Source organism: Parasteatoda tepidariorum, chromosome 2, assembly GCF_982258835.1.
Source record: "Parasteatoda tepidariorum strain Cologne lab strain chromosome 2, Ptep-v5.0, whole genome shotgun sequence".
Classification (NCBI taxonomy): Eukaryota; Metazoa; Arthropoda; class Arachnida; order Araneae; family Theridiidae; genus Parasteatoda; species Parasteatoda tepidariorum.
In genome coordinates this window covers 881,354-902,219 of record NC_141756.1, presented here as the reverse complement: position 1 = coordinate 902,219, position 20,866 = coordinate 881,354, and the positions used below count along the sequence as shown (strand labels likewise).

At 30.4% G+C, this 20,866-nt stretch overlaps 3 protein-coding genes across 3 annotated transcripts in view; 1 reads left to right on the top strand and 2 right to left on the bottom strand.

The window, feature by feature from the left end:
- Positions 1-594: 594 nt before the first annotated feature.
- Positions 595-4,139, bottom strand: LOC147814371 (uncharacterized). The gene is made up of 2 exons (XM_087156757.1): positions 4,001-4,139; positions 595-1,571 (listed from the first exon to the last, which is right to left on the bottom strand). The coding sequence occupies exon 2, from the start codon at positions 1,562-1,564 to the stop codon at positions 1,109-1,111; it is 456 nt and encodes a 151-aa protein (XP_087012883.1). The 5' UTR covers positions 1,565-1,571; positions 4,001-4,139; the 3' UTR covers positions 595-1,108.
- On the top strand, positions 2,017-3,430 carry LOC107453398 (uncharacterized). Its single transcript, XM_087155325.1, has 2 exons — positions 2,017-2,040; positions 2,705-3,430. Exons 1-2 carry the CDS (start codon positions 2,017-2,019, stop codon positions 3,428-3,430), a joined length of 750 nt encoding a protein of 249 aa, XP_087011451.1.
- Positions 4,140-4,172: 33 nt separating the features above from the next.
- LOC107453405 (ribosomal RNA small subunit methyltransferase NEP1) overlaps positions 4,173-20,866 on the bottom strand; it is a 38,417-nt gene continuing 21,723 nt past the window's right edge. The window contains exons 4-6 of the mRNA XM_016070234.4: positions 11,131-11,189; positions 6,115-6,264; positions 4,173-4,340 (exon numbers count right to left, since the gene is read on the bottom strand). Coding sequence (XP_015925720.1) covers positions 4,227-4,340; positions 6,115-6,264; positions 11,131-11,189 — 323 coding nt within the window. The 3' untranslated portion in view covers positions 4,173-4,226. The remainder of the gene's footprint in view (positions 4,341-6,114; positions 6,265-11,130; positions 11,190-20,866) is intronic.

Sequence of the window (20,866 nt, the reverse complement as noted above, 5' to 3'; positions counted from 1 at the left end):
CGTTAAAATAAATAAACAAATAAAATCTTCAAAGTCAGCCGCTATTTTATAATAGTGAGGGGGGAGAAACAGTTTTTTCTCAATTTTAGACAATGACGAAGGAGAGAGGAAGGTAAGTTTATTTATTTTTATAAAACATTTTTTATTTACCCATTTCTTAGACAGATATTTGTTTATTATGATATTAAATATGTATTTAAGATTTCTATTCCCTGATGTATTTTTAACGTAACTTTTCCTTTTCTGCATTTTTAGAAATCTTACATTGGGTAAAATAATGTGTTAAAATGATTTTTCCAAATTCGAAGCTATGAAGTTCAATGAGTTCGAATTTATTATTATTTTATTACATAGAAGCGAACTGGAAATTGCTTGAACAGTATCTGATGTATCAAAGGCTCTAGGATGAAAATTACGTCTGACGATACGTATGCATTGCGTATCCACTGTAGTTATAATTTATTATTTTACACGTAATAAGCTTTCCAAAAAGAGTGGACAAAAAAATCTGAGAAAATTGTGCAGTACTTTCCCAAAAACCAGGCAAATTTTAATTCAAAAAGAGAAGTCCGAATATATTCATTAACAAAGATATCAATACAAGAATGAGTCTTTTTATTTAGTATTTATGGCTCAACATCTTTATCAATAACACTGTTAGAAATGTTTTGTTATTCGTCTCAAGCTATAAAGTCAAACATCTGAAGGAATGTTTAGTAAGAAAAAAGAGTATGATTTTGCGTTTTAAATCGTGTATTAAATTATTTGCACCTGCAGTGATTAAATTGCATATCTTACATGGCCCAGGGCCGGCTTATGCATGTCGCGGCCCCTAGGCAATGCTCGTCTCGGCCCCCCCTACCGTCTTCTAACTTCCTAATATATTTTTTCGCTAACACAACACTTTATTCATAATTACGCTGTTTTTTACTACATAGGTATATTATCACATTATTCAATAAAAATATTGAATCAAAGGGAAAGAATATAAGTAATTAATTTAAAAAAAAATCATACAATAAGCTTAAATATTAACTCTTCTAACTTTTTCTGTTACAAAATCGTTCAAGACATCCAGAAAGTTAACCTTTTCCAATACATCATTCTTTTACTGTCGGCTTGAAGCAGAAAAATCACACTCAAAGTGTTGACATTCGTTAGGGTCTCTAGTACACCAAAAATCTTGCATTTCGTTGGTAATATTTTGCCATAAGCCAATGTCATTCTGGTATTCTACCCCTAAATGAACTACGTTTTGATGTATGACCTCTGTCTCGGCCTCACTTTCCTCTGCACCGACTAACGTAGCTGTTTCTTGATCCTGGCCAATCTGTTCAAAAGGCTCGCAAGGAACCTCTACTTGGTCTACTACCATCGTGCGGCTGGCAGAAGACGTACTTGGAGAGTCATGAGGTTGATATTCCTTTGATTCGCGACTAAATCCGAGTTTGAAAAGGTTTTGTGTCTTCTTTAATTGTTCATTAAGCTTATTTTGTTGCTCTTGCCGCTTTTTACGTTTTTCTGAAGAACTTTGGTGCTTTTTCTTTACGGGTACCTCCGACATTTTGTTCCTGAAAAAAATAATCTTTCGGTTTAAAACGGAAATGAAATTTTCACCTTAAAAGCTCAAACATATTGAATTTCCTGCTTAATAATAAACACCCAAACTAATAATATATGATAACGTTGAAATTAAATAAAATATGTAAGTAATTGAATAATAAAACGGCATTTCACATTTGTCAAGTCCTGCATTAGGTAATAAAATATGTAAAAAATAATAAAACTTACGTATAGTAATTTTAACTTCAGTTTACACTACACGAATTTTTACTCGTCGTTTTACCGATTTTCTAGAAGCCCGAAGCACTTCTGCAGTCCTTATAAATAAATATCCAATACTTGGCTCTAAATTCGTAAGTTTTGAAACACAAACTGAAAAACTCTCTTTTCATTCACAGCCATAAAACTCGCAAACAAGTTGCACGAAGTGAAAATTCAACGATTACATTAAAAATGCTGTCTATGACACAATACAACGTATGTATTTAGCGGATCGGGAAATTCCCCAGTCATGCGACGAAAGAACCAGTACTGCCAACCTTATTTTTACATACTCTTTGGTAGCTTGGCCATAGAATATACATACCTATGGTAGGTACCAGAACAGTAAGTGTGCATTCACAACGTAGAATTTTGCGCGTTTTTAAGCGTGTTGTGTTAAAAAGCTGCTCTTGCTGTATAGCCATCTGATTAGTCGGCGTTAAAATTAACGCGATAAAATTGCTTGCGATTATATTACTGCGTTATATATGAACTACCATAATATTAATATCTAATTTGGAATGCGTTCAGAAATGTACTAAAATAGCGTCGATGTAATGTACAGAGCAAGACAATCGTCATTGAAATTTCAAATTAAATTTTTACTGTTTAAGAAACTTTGTCAATTTTTTTCTCGGTAGCACAGGGCCCCTAGGCAGTTGCCTACAATTCCTAATGGATAAAACGGCCCTGACACTTAGAACTATTGACATCACTTTCAACAGATAATTTCATACTTGCCTTAAGAAGATTTATCGCACGCAGAGGACGTCCGTCAATTATCTACTCCGACAATGGGACTAATTTTATTGGAACTAACAACTCTCTGGAGAATATCAACCTAGAAAGACTAAAGACAACTTTTTCTCCAATTTTATAGAGATTCCTACCTCCGACTGCTCCATGGTGGGGAGGATTTTTTGAGAGGTTAATAGGACTTTTGAAAAGAATTTTGAGGAAGGTCCTAGGTCATACATCCTTAAATTACCAGGAAATTGAAACTGTTTTGTGTGATTGTGAAAGCCAACTCAATTCAAGACTCTTAACATATGTTAGCGATGATCCCGATGATTTATGTCCTTTAACACCTGATTTATTTCTGAAAGACACTCGTACAAGTAGTAGTACGGACTTGGATAGATTAAAGCTAACTGACAAGACGGAATTAAACGAAAGACTTGCGTATAGAAGAAGACTGATGACAGATTTACGAGCAAGATTCCGTAGTGAATATCTGAGTCAGCTACATCATAGACTGACAGTTCGAAAACCAACATACCATCCTAAAGTTGGAGATATCATCTTGATTTGGAATGATAATCTCAAAAGAATACATTGGCCCTTGGGAAGAATACTCTCGGTTTACACAAGTAAAGATGGACTGATCAGAAGAGCCAAAGTTAAGACCAAATCCGGAATTCTGATCAGACCAATTCAAAATCTCTGCCCATTAGAACTGGACGAGGAGAATCTCAGCAGCAAAGATCAGCTGCCAGAGACTTCCAAAGATGAGCCAGAAAGAACATCATCAGACATTCCTGATTCAGTTCCTGCCACTACCAGAGTTGGACGTGTTGTTCGCCCACCATCCAGATTTGGACAATGAAGTATTGAGATTCGGTTCAACATGCCCCAAAACTCAAAAAGGGGAGTGTTAAAAAACAGAATACCATTTTTCTTTGCTAGAAAACACCACGAGATTTAGAACTCTCTAAGAACATTTTTTTAGTTAGTTTGATAATGTTACTGCCGTTGGAGACATGTTGTTTTTGTAGCGTTTAGTGCTGTTAATATACACATGTTAACCATTTCGTAAGAGTACTTTGAGTTTGTGGTCACTGATTTGATTTATTTAGGTACCTACCGACCCGGGTAGAAGAACAAGGTAAGAAACCCTTTTATTGATTCCTGTTCTAATGAAGTAGATAAAAAAAATAACTTATCTTTTTTAACAGATGCATAAAAAGTGGCCTATCAGAAGGGGATACACAAAATATTGCTTATATAATGTAACCCCCCACAACAGATTTTTAAGTTGAAGGGGGGGGGGGAGAGCGGTACAGTTTTAGTGCCTCAAATTGATAAGAGGAAACTCTTAGCTATTGGTAATTTCAACAAAACTAGGTGTTTTAAGAATGTGTTTAATTGGTAATTACTAATAATTGATAATACTTACGAGAAAAGTGTTTAATCGATAATTACTGTGCAGCTCCTTTTAACTGATAATTGTGCATCATTGTTTTTTTTTTCCAGTTGATGTTCCTAAATTCACAAAAATGTCACTTAAAATAATCTCTTCCGCGATCAAGCTTTTCAATTAGAATATTAACTGAAACAAACTTAAAAAATAAATAAAAACCAATTTATTCAACATATTTACAGAATTGAGAAAAAAATGAATGCTACTGAACTCCCCAAACTTCTTCAAATGCAGAACAAAATTTAGAGCAAGTTAATGCAGCTGAAAGAGGGTAACCACTAATCGAAACTGTTTCTTCTGCATAATCTGCAGTGACCTGAAATTAAAGGTGAAATTTTCAATCACTTGTTCAGCAATAAAAAGTATATAATGTAATAGAAAAACCATGCCATGCATTTTACAGTTTTATGTAATTAAATAATTTATTTAAGCAAGTTAAAAGATAATATATTAAGAAATATTGCGCGAGGTTTATAATTCTTTAACAACATTTACCTTATAATTCAATACAAATTTCAGAAATATTTTAGAATCTCCTTTTTTGTTTTATAACTCAGTTCCAGTAACATTCAAAATGAAGATATTATATAAAAAATAAATAAAAATACCAACAGCATAAGTGACATTCCTTTTTAACATAAGAATGAGAAGATTTTTTAACTAACACTGGCTATGCTTCAGAGAACATAAAAAAGTTTTAGTTCTTTAAAAAAAAAAAAAAAATGAGTTTGACACAAAAATCTTTATTTAGATGTTATTCAAAATTCTAAAATTAAGAATATCAGAAAAATAAATCCTATATAGAGATATATTAAATCAACAGTTTCAACCCCCCCCCCCACATGGCACCTGAGAATCTTTTGCCAGGACCTCGACTAAGTTCCTCAGTCGTTGGTAAATTTACTGACCTTTATCAGCCTAAGACTACTAATTATTTTGAAAATATTTATCGTTAAGAGTAAAATAGTTTAATCAATTATAGGTCTTATGTCAAAAAGTTGAACCAGCAGGTATGTTGTATAATTATTTTCAAAAAAGAACTATTATGAACATTGAGAATGATTATAACAGAAACACTATTCTTTATTCATGAATTTAATTATTTTGTTTTGAATTGAAAAATCGACGAGAAATAGTACTGAAAATTTTTTAATCGAATATCTTTTCCATAATGCATCAAAATATGGTTATTGAAAGAAATCTTTTTTTTCAAACTTTGCTACGACTTTTTAACTGCATTTTCCTTAAATAATTTCATAAAAATAACTGAAATTTTGAAATAATTATGAATTGTTTATTGGATATCAATATAACTACAGGTTTCAAAAATTAGTATTGGTTTTAAAAAAATTTCGATTCTTGAAATACTCAATGTACAAAGAGAATTAAAATATCCAGTAACTTTCGAGGAATCAAGGAATATTAAAAAACGGTTTCAAAATGGCATTTAAATAGGTTCAAGAATATGCAAAAATAAATAAAAACTTTTATTTACAAGTTATAAAATTAGTGTTCCTGTCTTGAAATCAATTAGAGAACTTAATACATAATTGTAAATAAAACTAAGTTAATGTAATGGTCAGGACAGAAATGGGTACAAAAGAAGAAATTCAAAAATAAATATTATCAGATTTATTTAAAAAATATAACTAAATTGAGCAAAGCTGGTTAAGCAAAAGTCTCATTAAACCAGATTTCAAATGTTATATATGAAAATAAGAGCAAAAAAGATACAGGGAGAAAAAAAGAACTCAAATTGTTGATGCAATAGGTTCTACTTTTTGCTATTGCAACAGAACAGATAAGAAATTGGGCAGTTGGAAGCATTAAAATGGAATGAAATAAATTAAGCACAGACAATTCAACAAATGATCGATTAAAGTTTGATGGCACAGCCGCTAAAGGCATTTAAATGGCACCAAATTCAATAACACGCTCATGATAAAAAATCAAACTATGTTTAAAACTAAGTCTGATGCTAAATTGAAAGAAATTATTAAGGGGCCCCAGTAAGGCAGTTTGAGACATCATGTTAATTAGGGGTCAGTTAAGAGGGAGTTTATGGCACATTGCAGGAAGTGTATACTTACTTGTCCGTGAGCCATAGCACCAACAACTATAACAATAGGTTCATCAGGAGGAACTAGATCACGAGGGTGAACAATTTTCTCTGAGGAAAAAGATGTGGCTATTTTTTTACATCCTACAGGTAAATGATCTGTAACAGGATTCTTAATCACCTTCAGAAGAGAAAAAATAATTCAATAATAAATATACAATACAGAATTTTATATCATGAATTAATAACAGGAAATAAAGATTTAATATCAATGACTAAAAATATTATTTAAAATAAAATGTTTCATTTCTCGAGAATTTGATGAATGTATCTAAATTTCTAGCTGAAAATTAATGTTTTGCCATAACTATATTCTTTTTCAATAGATTGAGATAAGAAAATTAAGTGAGTTATTCAATGTTTGAATTTACCATCAACAGATGTCAGGTTTTAATAAGATACCAATAATCATTTAAAAAAAAATTGCCATTAATTTTTTTTTTATAAACATGTACAGTGCGCAAAAAATAAATGGATCATTACATTCAAGGACTCAAAGGGGTGACCTCAAACGTGCTAACTAATTAGAGCAGACAATATTATAAGTTACAAAATTAGGCACAAAAATGTACTTTCCCTGAATAAACATATATTTTTTCCAAGAGATTTGGATCTTTCACCCCCAAAATATAGGGGGTAGCTGCAATTGAGGAAATAGGGTGCCATTAATTTGTCTGGAGAGCGGTCCTAAGTTAGGATTCTTTAACATTAATTTTTCTGCTTTTTGAGTATTTCACCATATCTCAAGAATTTTTTAAGCAAATCGGAAACTTTTTGCACACAATTATAAAATTTTTATCATTGTACTTAATAGTCAATATTTTGAATTATTAGGAAGAAATTTTTTTTCCAACTTTTTAAAGAAATTTAAAAGTTTTTAATTTGCATGGCAAAATACAAAATCTGAGCAAAATTGGTTAAGTAGTTCCTGAAAAATCAAATTTAAAAAAAAATCGTATTTTTAAAATTTATTTTCTCAGGAACTATTCTACCAAGTTTGCTCAAATTTTGTATTTTGTTATGTAAAATTACATCCTTTAAGATGATGCAAAAAATTGTATACCTAACAGTTCAAAAATGTCCCAACTATTATTAGATAAAATAATAAATATTTACTAAAATTTACATTTTGCATGGAATTATCTTTGGATAAATGAATTTTATAACTGTGTGCAAAAATGTTTAAATTCGCTTGAAAAGTTGAGATATGGTGAAATAAGATAAAAGTAAAATTAACGTTGGGGATCAAAACTTAGAATTGCTCTCCAGACCAAACAATCGGGACCCTATTTCCTAGGTTGCGGCTACTCCCTATATTTTGGGGGAGAGAAATCGAAATCTGTAAAAAAAAAAAAAAAAAAAAAAAAAAAAAAAAAAAGGTATGTTTATTCAGAGAAAGTACGTTTTTGTGTCAGATTTCATAACTCAAAAATATTATATACACTAAATAATTAGCATATTTGAGGTCACCCCCTCGTACCATTCAGATTGAGTCCTAGACCGTGAAGATCAGACCATTACATCAAAAGATATTATGGATGGTCTGTTATTTTAATTTACGCACTGTACATTTAAGAAACCTTTTACAAAAATCGAGTATTCTAAGAATGCAATATGATATTCATTTAATTAAGAAGGAATAACAATAATCTAGGTAATGGTCAATTTTGATATTTACTAATTTAATAACATAATTTAGACACTCGATATTTTAAAAAGTCACATTAATAATTCCCAAAGTTATAAAAAAGGTTCAGCCACTCAAACCAGGTGTCAAATTTCTCTGATTTTTCTAGGATAAAAATCTTAAAATTTTTAGGTTTTTTTCTTCTTCTCACAAAATGTAGGATGGATACTTAACCCACAAGAAAAGTATCAATATTCTAAAGTATTTAATTCAAAATGTAATTTTTTTAAATATATAATCTTCAAAAAATAATTAGATTAGAATTGTTTTAACAATTTAAATTTAGTCTGTCTGTCTTAGTTTGTCTTGTTCTTTATTTTTTAAAATTTTTATGCTTTGATACAACATTTATTTTTAAAAAATTAATATAGATGTGGAGAGAATATTATGCTTACCTTATAGGATAAGTTGTTTTTATTAAATAAAAAATGTTTTAATGTGTTACTTTAAATAGTATTTGCACAAAATGTACCAAAAAAAGAAACACAAAGTGACACAAAAATTCTGGAAAATACAATATTAAGTAAAAGAAAATAATTTCAGGCAATTACACATCAGTATATTTTTAAATTTATTTCAGCCTTGAAATTTAACAATTGATTCCCACTTAAATGTAGAGCCTTTTAATAGTATTTTGTCCAAACAGTGTCCTTTAATCAAAATTCATTGAAAACATTTTCTTTAAACCAATATCTTAAGTCAAATGTTTATACAGTACAGAACCCGTTATCCGGAAATCAAAAAACCGGAACGAAATTTGATAAATTATCCTGCCATTTTTAAAAACTTTTTTTTTTCCTCATAAGATTTTAGGATTTTTCCTTCTTTTTTGAAAGATGTTTACCTTACCATCATTTTGGAAATAATCATTAGTGTATTACTCCACCGTTTTTTCTTCTTTGTAACATTTCCAAAAAAATGTTTTTTTTTTTTAGTTGGGTTTAACAAAAAAAAAAAAAAACGGCTTTTTGCAGCGATTCAGAAAACCGGAAAAATCAGTTATCCGGAAAAGCGATGGTTCCGATCGTTCCGGATAATCGGTTCCCTACTGTATAATGTTGTTTATTTTAAATTGTCATTATTATTTACAGAGATAATCAGCATTTAAATGTAAATGTGTCAAATTTCTTGTTATGTACTTTATATTTTATTTTATAACCGTCGTTGAACAGCTGACCCATTTTCATGGGTTTACGACTACTAATGTTCAACTCCGTAGCCTTGTAATTTTGAACCAATCCAGAAGACAAGGAAACTCCTGGATCAGTACCCCCAGAGGTATTGATTTGTTATGGGAACATGGAGGACTTTGAGACTCGATAGATTTAACGTGCATCAGTCACCATTTACTACACGGGGAGTCTTCGGCCGGCAAAGATATGTACTCTATAGAGAAAAACTACCTAAAATTCTTTAAATTTCATTTTTTAAAAAAATTTGGTATCAAAATATTTAAAGAATTAAGTCTAACATCACGCTTTTTTAGTTTAGATTAGTTAATTGTTGTTTTTACAATTAGAAACGTACCTGCAGAGTGTAGAACAAACTAACATAATGTTTTGTTTTCCTTCTTCCTAATAAACAAATATCAATATTTTTCTTAATATTCTCATTTAACATGTTTGTCCTAAATTCCATAGTATTTTGTCAGCTTTTTAGGGAAAAAGGATAAACAATTTCAGAAATATCATTTCTAGAATGCAAGCACCAATTACGAACTTTCAACATTATTATTGAATGCACAATTCGAATTTTGAATCTAAAATCAAATATTTACCAATAAACAGTAATATTAATCAACATATAGTTGGTTCTTAAAGGAACCTTTTTTAAAATAAAATATGTTTTAAAAGGCCAAAATGAAATCACAAAAATTAGCATCAATGCAACGCATGTTACGATTTCTCTACAAAACTGTCTTGCTCCTATTAATTGTAAAAAGATGTGCGATGGGTTGGTTTGGCAAAGAAAAAAAATAGTTCGATTTCATTGGATCAGAGAGCTGAAACTTTCAGCAAATAAAGATTGTGAAATAAAATTCATTGTGGTTAAATTATGACAAAATAATTTTTGGAAAACTTTATAAAATCAAAAATCCGAAAACGATTTGAGTAATGTTATCAAAAGAAGAAAAAAATACCCCCAAAGCACTGGAACGAGCTTGAATGGTAATTGGTTTCAGATCACACACTAGAAAACCAAAAAAAAGAAATGTTTTTATAATCGGGAGCAAATACCCCATTTCCTCTCATCACTACAGTCTTTGCCATTCATAAACTGCATAGCCTCCAAAGAGGTCAAAGGTTCATTTAGCAACCATGGAAGTTTTTCATATGGCATTCCAAGCTAGTTTAACAGGGTTATATTGGAATAAGCTATGATGAAAGTAAAATATTGCTAAATGGGCAATATTTAGACTGTTAGGCTATAAGTTTCCAACCAAAAAAAACTGGGCATAATGGATGGTAAGATAATGGTGAAATAAAGAAAATCGAAGAAAAAAAACCCCTCCAGATTTTCCTTAAAATTCCAAGATTTTCTTAAGTTTCTATTCAAATTCCCTTGATTTTCATAAGTTTTTTTCAGAATAAAAAAATTCCCTGATAATTCCAGGTGGGTGGGTGGGTGGCCACGCTGGAAAATTAGAGGCAAATTCCGCTGCTTTTCTTGATAATTAACAGGCATTATCAGATATTACTCAATGAAAAAGAAGTTATATTCTATAAAAATTTGTCTAGTAATTTGATACTCTAACAGTCAATGGATGTCTTAATATTTCCATAAAAGAAAGAGAAGATTAAAAGTTCCAACATAAGCACATATGTTTTAGTTAGTTATGAAAGTATCGACACTCAGAAGTTAATTTCACTTAAAAAAAAAAAAATTAGGTAAAAATAGCTCATTTGTGTTCACTAGTCATTTGCTTAACTACATACAAGAAATTACTTCAGAAAATTTTAATTTCCATAGCTATGTTGTACAAGATTAGGAATTTAAAGGCGTAATACATTTTATTAGATCAAATATAAAATGGATAACTTTAAAAAAAAAAATCGAAGTATTTCTCACTTAAATAGTAAGAAATAAATGAAAATGTAAAACATAAAACTATAAATGAGAAAATATTTTAATGGTTGTGCAACATTTAATTCATCAGATTCTGGACAACGATGTTCGTAAATGTTTAATGACCATGCAGTACTTTTGTGTTGAATAACCTGAGCAGAAAGTAGCTTAGATAGAAAAAAGAAGAAAACATTCAGGATATTGGAGCTGTCAACAGTGGATAAGTCATTTTACCTTCATAAGTCTTTGATTTCCCTCTCCGGATCTGATAGTAAGTTTATGCAGTAGTTGAACTGAAAATGAAACACAACTATGAATTAAAAAGAAAACAAAAGACAACGATAGTTATTATTAATTAAATCACTTGATTTCTTTTAAAATATTTATTAGTAGACAGCGGATAATATGCAATTGCATATTTTAGCACTTTTTGCCATTTGTGCATATAAATGCATAAAAAGGTATATTTGCTCTTATAAATGCATATTTTCAGCATTTTATGGCTTTTCCCTCCTAAAACCATATCACTATTCTTTTTATGTTAGTATAAAGAACGCTTTAAATTTTGTTTTGTCGTTCTTTATCACCTGAAAGGGTCAGCTGGATTGATGTTGCTGGGGGTGATTGCAATCACGTGAAAAAGATGTAGAAATGAGGTGTGTGTCGGGAAGGGGGGTACAAAGGGCCCACCGAAACAGACATTCGTCATAGAAACCTGAGAAAGGGATGGTCAGATATTCTATGAAGGTATGTCTTTTCCTGGAATAAATAATTGTCAATCTGTGTGGGAAAAATAAGGCTTCTGTGGTAGGTAGAAAATGACCTCCCTTTCCTGTGATTGATTAGTTAAAAGGTGGAGTGAATACATTTTCGGAGAGAGCTGCTATTATAACATATTTCGATAGTCCATCCGATAGATAGATAGTTTCGACATCCATCAGTTGAATACGTAGTTAGTGAAGCTTCGAACGTGATTTTTGACTGCTGAATTTTATAATATGCCAAAAATTAAGTTGACTTAATCAAATTTAATGAAGACATGGACTTCGGACTATGGGAAGGACTTACGACCGATGGGAAAATAGTATTTTGTGTGATTCGCCAAAAGCACATTTCCTGTGAAAAAAAGTACCAAATCGGTCAACATATAAAGACTAATGTTCACTCTGCGAAGAAAAAGCAGAATACAAAAGGATTTGTTCAAAGTTTATTAACTATTCCTGTTCAAGCAGCTAAAAAGGAAAGTGATTTTTCTAGTGATTTATGCAAAGCCTTAGTAAGCAGCAATATTCCTTTAAAAAAGTTAAATAATTCAAACTTAAGACAGTTTTTAAAAAAATATTGTACCAATCAGATCATTCCCGATGAATCGACTTTAAGAAAGAACTACCTTCAACCAATATATAACGAAGTACTGGATGATATTCGACGAGATATTGGAGATGGCCCTATATGGATTGAAGCCGATGAGACGACAGATAAGTGCGGACGCTATATTGCTAATTTTATTTGTGGAAAAATGGATAATATTCCTACTCGACCACATCTTCTAGCAAGCAAAGCCCTTGAAAAAGTCAATCATTCAACCATAGCAAGGTTTGTCAATGATTCTATCAGATTATTATGGCTTGATAGAGATGGTTCTGAAGATGTTTTGATTTTTGTCCGTGATGCCGCTCCGTATATGGTCAAATCTGCAGCAGCACTGGAAATTTTTTATCCCAGAATGCTTCATATTACATGTTTGGCTCATGCTGTTCACAGACTGGCTGAGACTGTTCGAGAAGTATTCTCCTCTGTGAATGATTGAATTTCTAGTATCAAGAAAGTTTTTCTCAAGGCACCTGTGCATATAAAATTGTATAAAGAAATGCATCCTGATTTGCCCTTACCTCCACAGCCTGTGATAACTAGGTGGGGTACATGAATTGAAGCTGCATGTTTTTACGCTAATAATTTTGATACAATAAAGTCAGTTGCAGATGTAATTGACAGTTCCTTTGCTTCTTCAGTTTATGTCACAAAAGAATTACTACAGGATATCTCTTAGCAGAAGGACTTGGCCATAATTGACACTCACTTTTCCTTCTTAAGTGGAGCAATACCAAAGCTCAAAACACGAGGTCTTCCCCTGGCTGAGTTCATATCCGAAATTGAAAAAATTCCCCAGTGTATCAATGCTCTTCCAGACTCAGTTGAGAAGAAAGTAAAAGAAAAATGGTGTTTCGTTCAAAACAAAAATTCGGGTTTTGCAGCAGTGAAGAAGATAAATGATTTTCTTAATGGAAACGGAACTGAACTTCCACAGAAAGTAAAACCAATGAGTACGAAATTGTACAAGTTTTGTCCAATAACATCGGTTGACGTGGAGAGGTCATTTTCTGCTTTCAAAATGATCTTTGATGACCGACGACATCAATTCACCCTTGAAAATTTGGAAAAACACTTAGTTGTGTATTGAAACAAAAATTATTCAGTTTAATAAAATCTTTCCGGAAAATGAGATGATTTTTCTTCTCTCATTTATCATACTTCAGTTTTAGGCTTTTTCTTCAGAAATGTGTAGATTCAAGTAAGAAATATTTTGATTTTCTTCCTTTTAACAAAAAAATGTTTTAGCTGTGTTTGTTGGAAAACGTAAGTAGTAGTATTCAAATAAGTTGAACTTTAAATTTCTATTTTAAATGCATATTTCTAGTTTTAAGAGCATATATTCAAGTTTTTTAGTGCATATTTGCATGCACATTTTGTCTGCATTTCAGTGCATATTATCCGGTGTCTACTTATTCGGCAATATAGCTTACAAACATATTGAGGCTGAGATTGTAGAATTTTTTTATTTTTTAAAGTCTGATTTTATTGATAAGGAAAGTTTTTACCCAGAGAAATAATGAAAGGGAGATGTATGTAAATTATGAGACATATGATGCTAAAAATAGACTAAATAAAAAAGAGAAAAAAAAAACATAATTTTGAAGAATTATGATTATTAGGCATCTTTGGGGTATGTCAGAAAATTGAAATGGGGGACCTTTTCAATGTAATTTTTTAAGAGTAAAAACATTAAACTATGAGAATTTATAAAAATAAGCCGGGACTAGAATTAAAATTTCTTATTAAAAAAAATTAATTAATTAAATTATGCTTAGTTATTCCATCACAGGGTTGGCAGGTTTTTGACATGTGACAGTTTTTGACGGTTTAAATCGTCACGTCAAAAACCTCTCTGTCAAAAATGTATATTCATATGTGAAATTTAATTAATACATAAACTTTATATATTTTTTATAAAGGATAGTGTTTCTAAATATGTTCTAGAAAAAATAAATTTAAAATTTTGAAGAAACACTTATATTTTGAATAGTAACCAAAATCTTGTACTTTTGAAAACTCACATCTTTTGTAATATTATGTATTCATTTTCATGTGTTATTGAAAATCTGCAGTGATATTATTAAGAAATTTATTTATAACCAAATTTAGTGTATAGTATAGATTATACTAAAAGTTAGACATTTTTAAAGATAAACATTAGCAGTTTTGTACATTAGACATCTTTTAAAGAAAAATCTTTTTAATATTCTTTTAAATCTTCTTAATAATTTTTTTAACATAAGACAATACAAATTTAAGTGCTTTCTGTTAAATACACAGAGTAGTTAGTGTCGATTTACAGTATATTCAGCCTATTAATTTACTATGCTGAAAATTTAGTTTATCCAAATACTTGGGAATTTCATTTTGCTGAATACGATATAGTTTTGTTGAATATCTAAATATTCAGCTGTTGAATAATTACTTCTTGCTTTCAAGATATGCATTATTTGTATTCTTAATACAAGTGGAGAAAAAAAAATTAAGAGATAAAAATTGTTTTAAAATGATAAGTGTAATAATTATAAATAAATATAATAAACAATATGAATTATATTTATCATTATTCATAAATATAACTACTTTTAAATTCAAATTAATGGATAGTAAAGATATTCGGTATAACATTAAAATTTTTTTTTATACACTTGTATCAAGTTTGTATTTATACAACATAACTTGTAAGTTCCTTATAAATATTAGTTATATGTTCCTTATATGTCAAAAATGCATAGTAATAAACTTTTAATTTTCTTAAGTACCAAAAAAAAAATTTTTTTTTTTAAATATAAATATTTAAAAAATTTTTGTGCAAAATTTTTCTGCACATGCATTTGAATATAAATTTTTGAGATTTTAAATCTGTTATTTTACCTTAATTTTAATTAAAAAATATTTTAAAACCTGCCGATTACCTATAGTATAATTAAATTTCAATATAATGCATGGCAACTGTTGGTAGTTTTGAAGTTTATATATTTTCTTGGCAAACTTCAGTTTTTGACGGTTTAAACCAGTATTATACCCGTCATGTCAAAAACCACTTTTTGACGTCAAAAACCCAACCTTGTTCCATCATAAGTAATAATATGATATCATTTTAAGAAATTGATAAATTTTTGTTTTCTGTATTTGTCCTTTTCTAGTAGCTAAACATAGAATTTGTTGTCACAAGAGTTACCATTTGTAATAATGATGGACAGTGTGTAGGAACGGCACTAACATGATTTAAAATGGGTGTTGGAAAACTTAAGAATCGTATAATGGGGGCTCTATCATAATAAATTTAAATGAAATATATAGTTCTCAAACTTAAATACTATTACAGTTCAGAAAAAATTGACACAATCAATGCCAATTAAATAAAAATATATTTTAGTTTGAGACTTTCTCACTAAATCCTGGTAAAATAATTTAAAAATTTATTTTAAAAAATGTATTTGAAATCCAGAGCTTTATATTTTAAATAGCTACGAATGAGGAAAGGTTTGAAGAGATTGTATATAGACTGAAGTATCAAAGTCACATTTTAATATAAATAATTTCAATTTCACTTCTCAATAAATCTTGTAACAACAGATGACATGATTTGATATTTTAGATTTTTATTTATCTAGTGGTTGTATAGTTTGTTATTTCAGCTATATTTTTTTCACAGTTCTCGTAACATTTAATGTTTATAAAACTATCAAAAAAAAATAAATAATTACAATTGTTTTATTTTATTGTCCAGTTTCTTCTATGCTAGATTTAGATTTAAGCACGAATGCTTTAACCCACTGACGGTTCTGCACGTAAAAAGTCGCATTTTAACCTGCAGTCTTCTCTGCATAGCAAAACCGGTTTTCTCATGTTAATAGATAGGGGAACTGTGTGTAGGGGAGAATCATTCTCCCAATTTTGCCCATTTCCTTAACCGCCAGTGGGTTAAATTATGTTTATAAACACTTCTAAAAATTTATTTGTCAAAACAAATATAATCTGATAATTTGAAGCATTTAGACAAGCACAAAAAAAGTGTTCTTTCTAATCTTGTAACCAAGAAAAATTTTTTGGGGTTTAATCCTCACAATATGTGTTTTTTGTAAAAAAGTAGAATGAATGCAAAGGAATAAATTTTGCTTTGAATAAATTTTGCTCCAATCTCAAAGTTAGGAAAGTTTTTAATTTATATATATGTAATACAAAAATTAAATACTTTTGTATTAATAAAAGCATTAAAACTTCATTCGTTTTCACAAAATATCTTTGGTAAAGGATAAGGGTAGAAATTCTATTTTGGGACTTCAAGGCTAAAAACATGCCAATGAATAATAATTAGATTTATATTTCAAAAGAGAAGTTATTTTAAGAACTTTCACTTCCATATAAGGAAAGATTAAACGATTTGCTATGAGCAATAAATAATTTTGATGAGGCGAAAGAATACAGAAAAAGCAATAATGACTGGCCTCTTCACAACTTTTAATCATCCTATAAAACGCAGGAGCAATGTTTTTGCGTGGCTTTTTGTTGTTTATAATAATGCCTAACAAATCTACGTCTATTTAGACGGGATATGTGTTTCCCCTCTCCCGCTTGGAGAGGGGTTAAACTGCTATTTCACCATCGTTTATTAAAATAAAAGATAATGCACAACATGGACTCATTAATTATGCTGCTTTGACTTGTAATTAACTAAAAAATATCGGCATGGATCCACCGTTATTTCAAGCCGAACAGGATACTGCGGCTTGCGGAGGAAACTAGCTTAAAGGAGCCTGGCTGCAACGTAGAAATTTTCCCCATCAACAAACAACACCGGGAAAAAAGTTAACGATCAGTTAAGCGGATTCGAAAAACTCATTCATTCACCCACCCGGGAGAAAAATTGCTTCATCGGTGACCAAAAAATATCGCCATTATGGAAAGACAGTGTGAGGGAAGGAAGGACGATTTTACGGTACCAGTTCTGGTACATTCGCCGCTACTAGAATGCTGAAAGTGATTAAGGTTTTTGTGTCACAGCCATGAAAACGTGTGATGTCTAAGATCAGTGCCTTAAGTGGGAATAAACATTCCATTGTAGTGAGTCGGCAGCGAGTGATAAAGAAAGTGTTATAGTGAAAACAAAATATAGAAGAAGAAAACCAATTTGTGCGCGATTTATATTAGAAAAATTAGAGGAGCTTTTGCTCCTATGGAAAATTCCTTTATAGGAAAAAGATTTTTTTTTCTCCTTCGAAGTGTGACAAAAAGTGCTTTTTTTTTAGTACAAAAAATAAATCCCGCGCATATCTGGATATTTTTTTTCCTCCTCGATAATGAATAATTTTTATTGCATATTTTAGTAATATAAAATTTTATTATTACGTATCTTTGAATGAATCATAGTAGAATATGAAGTCAGGGTTCATGCTCTACTATAAAAATAAAATTCAAGTACTTTTCAAGGACTTTTTAAGACTTATTATAAAATTCTCAAGGACTTAAATTTTAGTTAAAGATAGATTAAAATTCAACATTTTAAACTAAAATGTTTTGACAATAAATGTTAGTCGATAATAGCAGTACTGAAAAATAAGACTTCCATTGCTCTCTCTTGATTTCGGAAAGTGATCTAAGTATATATAAATAAATAAAAACAACAAAAAAAAAACAAGGGTGATTGGCATCAAGTCGAGATGGCAAAATTCATGATGCATAAAAACGTCAGGTTTGAATTTTGCATTAAGGCTTATTTTAAGCTAGGTATACAAAGTCTGAATAAGCAAAGATTCGGGCAGAAGACGGGGTAGGGGGGAATGTTCTATATAATACTGTGATATCAATTAGATATTTAAAAACAACTCTGCCGGGAGACTTTTATTTAATATTTAAAGTGGCAGAAGCATTTAGACAGTGAAATTTAAATTGTTCTTAAATATAATTTTGAAATTTCAACCACTTTTCTATTTAAGAAAATTAATCAATTATTGGATGTTGCGGCTTGATTATCATTTTAAATTTATTACCAGTCAACCATTTTAAATTGAAACAGTTGCCAACTTTCACCTCAATACCTTCTGATAGATTCTTAGTAACAATTTTGGTCACTGACTTTTTTAATTAACCAATCATACTTGAATTAACTTTTTTTCAGTAGCTTCGATCATACGCACTTGATATGGTCACGTGAATATGAATTGCAACGAGTAGTTTTCAAATCGAGTATAAATATGAAAATCGATGTTTGATATCGCAAAATGCGTGAATACGAATAGCGACATTGGATTTTAAACTTGCGGAAAAACTAATTGCGCTAAAAAAACGCTTAAGTACAAATCGAGATATTAGATTTTTAAATTGCTTTAATGGGAATTGCGAGTACGATTTTTGAATCACACGAAAACGAATTGCAACACCAGGCATTAAAGTGAACAAAAATAAAAAAAGCTGAACTTTTACAACGCAGGTCACTAGGAGGAGGGGGGGGGGAGTGCTCTATATGATACTCAGATTTATAAAAGCAACTTTTAACTATGCTGGGAGATTTTTATTCAATATTTAAAGTGGCAGAAGAATTTTAAAATTTCGACCACTAATATATTAAAAAAAATTAAGCAATTATAGGAAGGCGCGACTATTAAATTACTTACTCATGAAAAATATATCACATCTTTACAGTAACTAATTCAAGAGAAAGCTTACTTCTAATTCTCTCAAGAATCGCGATATTGGGTTTTAAAATCGTGTGAATATGAATCTTGATATTGCATTATAAAATCGCATAAATATGAATCGCGATTTTGAATTTCAAAATCGCGTGAATATGAATCACGAAATTGGATTTTAAAATCACGTGAATATGAATCGCGATTTTGGATTTTAAAATCGCGTGAACATGAATCGTGCTGTTGGATTTTAAAATCACGTGAATATGAATCGCGATTTTGGATTTTAAAATTGCGTGAATGTGAATCATGCTGTAGGATTTTAAAACCGCGTGAATATGAATCGCGATATTGGATTTTAAAATCCCGTGAATATGAATCACGATATTGGATTTTAAAATCGCGTGAATATGAATCACGATATTAGATTTTAAAATCGCGTGAATATGAATCGCGATTTTGGATTTTAAAATCGCGTGAACATGAATCGTGCTGTTGGATTTTAAAATCACGTGAATATGAATCGCGATTTTGGATTTTAAAATTGCGTGAATGTGAATCATGCTGTAGGATTTTAAAACCGCGTGAATATGAATCGCGATATTGGATTTTAAAATCACGTGAATATGAATCACGATATTGGATTTTAAAATCGCGTGAATATGAATCACGATATTGGATTTTAAAATCGCGTGAATATGAATCACGATATTAGATTTTAAAATCGCGTGAATATGAATCGCGTTTTTGGATTTTAAAATAGCGTGAATATGAATCGCGATTTTGGATTTATAAAAACCCGTGATTACGAATGACGCTGTTGGATTTTAAAGACACGAAAATACAAATTGCGATATTGAATTTTTAAATCGTGTAAATAAGAATCACGATGCATAATTTTTAGATCACGTGAATACGAATCGCAGTGAGTAATTTTTAAATAGCGTATAAATACGAAAAACGATATCTGATATTACAACTGCGTGATAACGAATCGCAAAATTGGATTTAAAAATGCGTGAATACGAATCAAGACGTTGGATTTTAAACTCAGGAGAATACAAATCGCGATATTGGGTTTTAAAAACGCTTAAATACAAATCGCAATATCGGATTTTGAAATTGAGTGATTAGGAATTGCTAGTACGATTTTTAAATCGCGTAAAAAAATTGCAACACGTAAGTTTTAAATCAGTTAAATACAAAAATCGATGATTGATATTAAAATCGTATGATTAAAAATCGCGGTTTTAACAAATTCCGGTGCAGTTCCTAATATTTAAAATTCCAAAAATCAGCCAAACAAAAAAAAATCAAATATCGGTGGTCGTAACGAAACGCTTAGACTCCTTTCCACTCTATATCAGAAGTCGCGGTAATCCGACTATCGTTCGGGCGGCTTGGATTTCTCCAATAGGACTTCCCAAAAATTTTAGTTTTTGGAACATGGTCGGAAATTTTCAAAATTGAGGAAAAAAAGCGGATTTCCGCTTTTTTGTGGAAGTCTTTCATCCCTGCAACACATAATTTTTAAATAAGTCTAATACGAAGATCGATGATTGAAATTAAAATCGCCTGAATAAGAATCGAGATTTTGTCAGAATCTGGCGCAGTTCCCAATATTTAAAATTCCTAAAATCATCCAAACATACATAAAATCCTAAAACCAAACAGTACGTGTCATCATCTGAAAGACGGGGAAGTCATTCTCTCACACTTACGCACGTCAAAAAGTTAAACATAGAAATGCTGGAAATAGGGCTGTTTTCCTGAGTTTTTGATACTTTTCAAGGTCATTTCGAAATTTTCAAGGATTTAATATCATTTTCAAGTACTTCTAGGGGCCCTTGAAAATCAAAATGAAATTCAAGTACTTTTCAAGGCTTTTTCAAGGCCGCGGGAACCCTGTGAAGTGCATTCTTGTGTTTGTATTGTTTTTTTTATTATGATATAATAGAGTATTT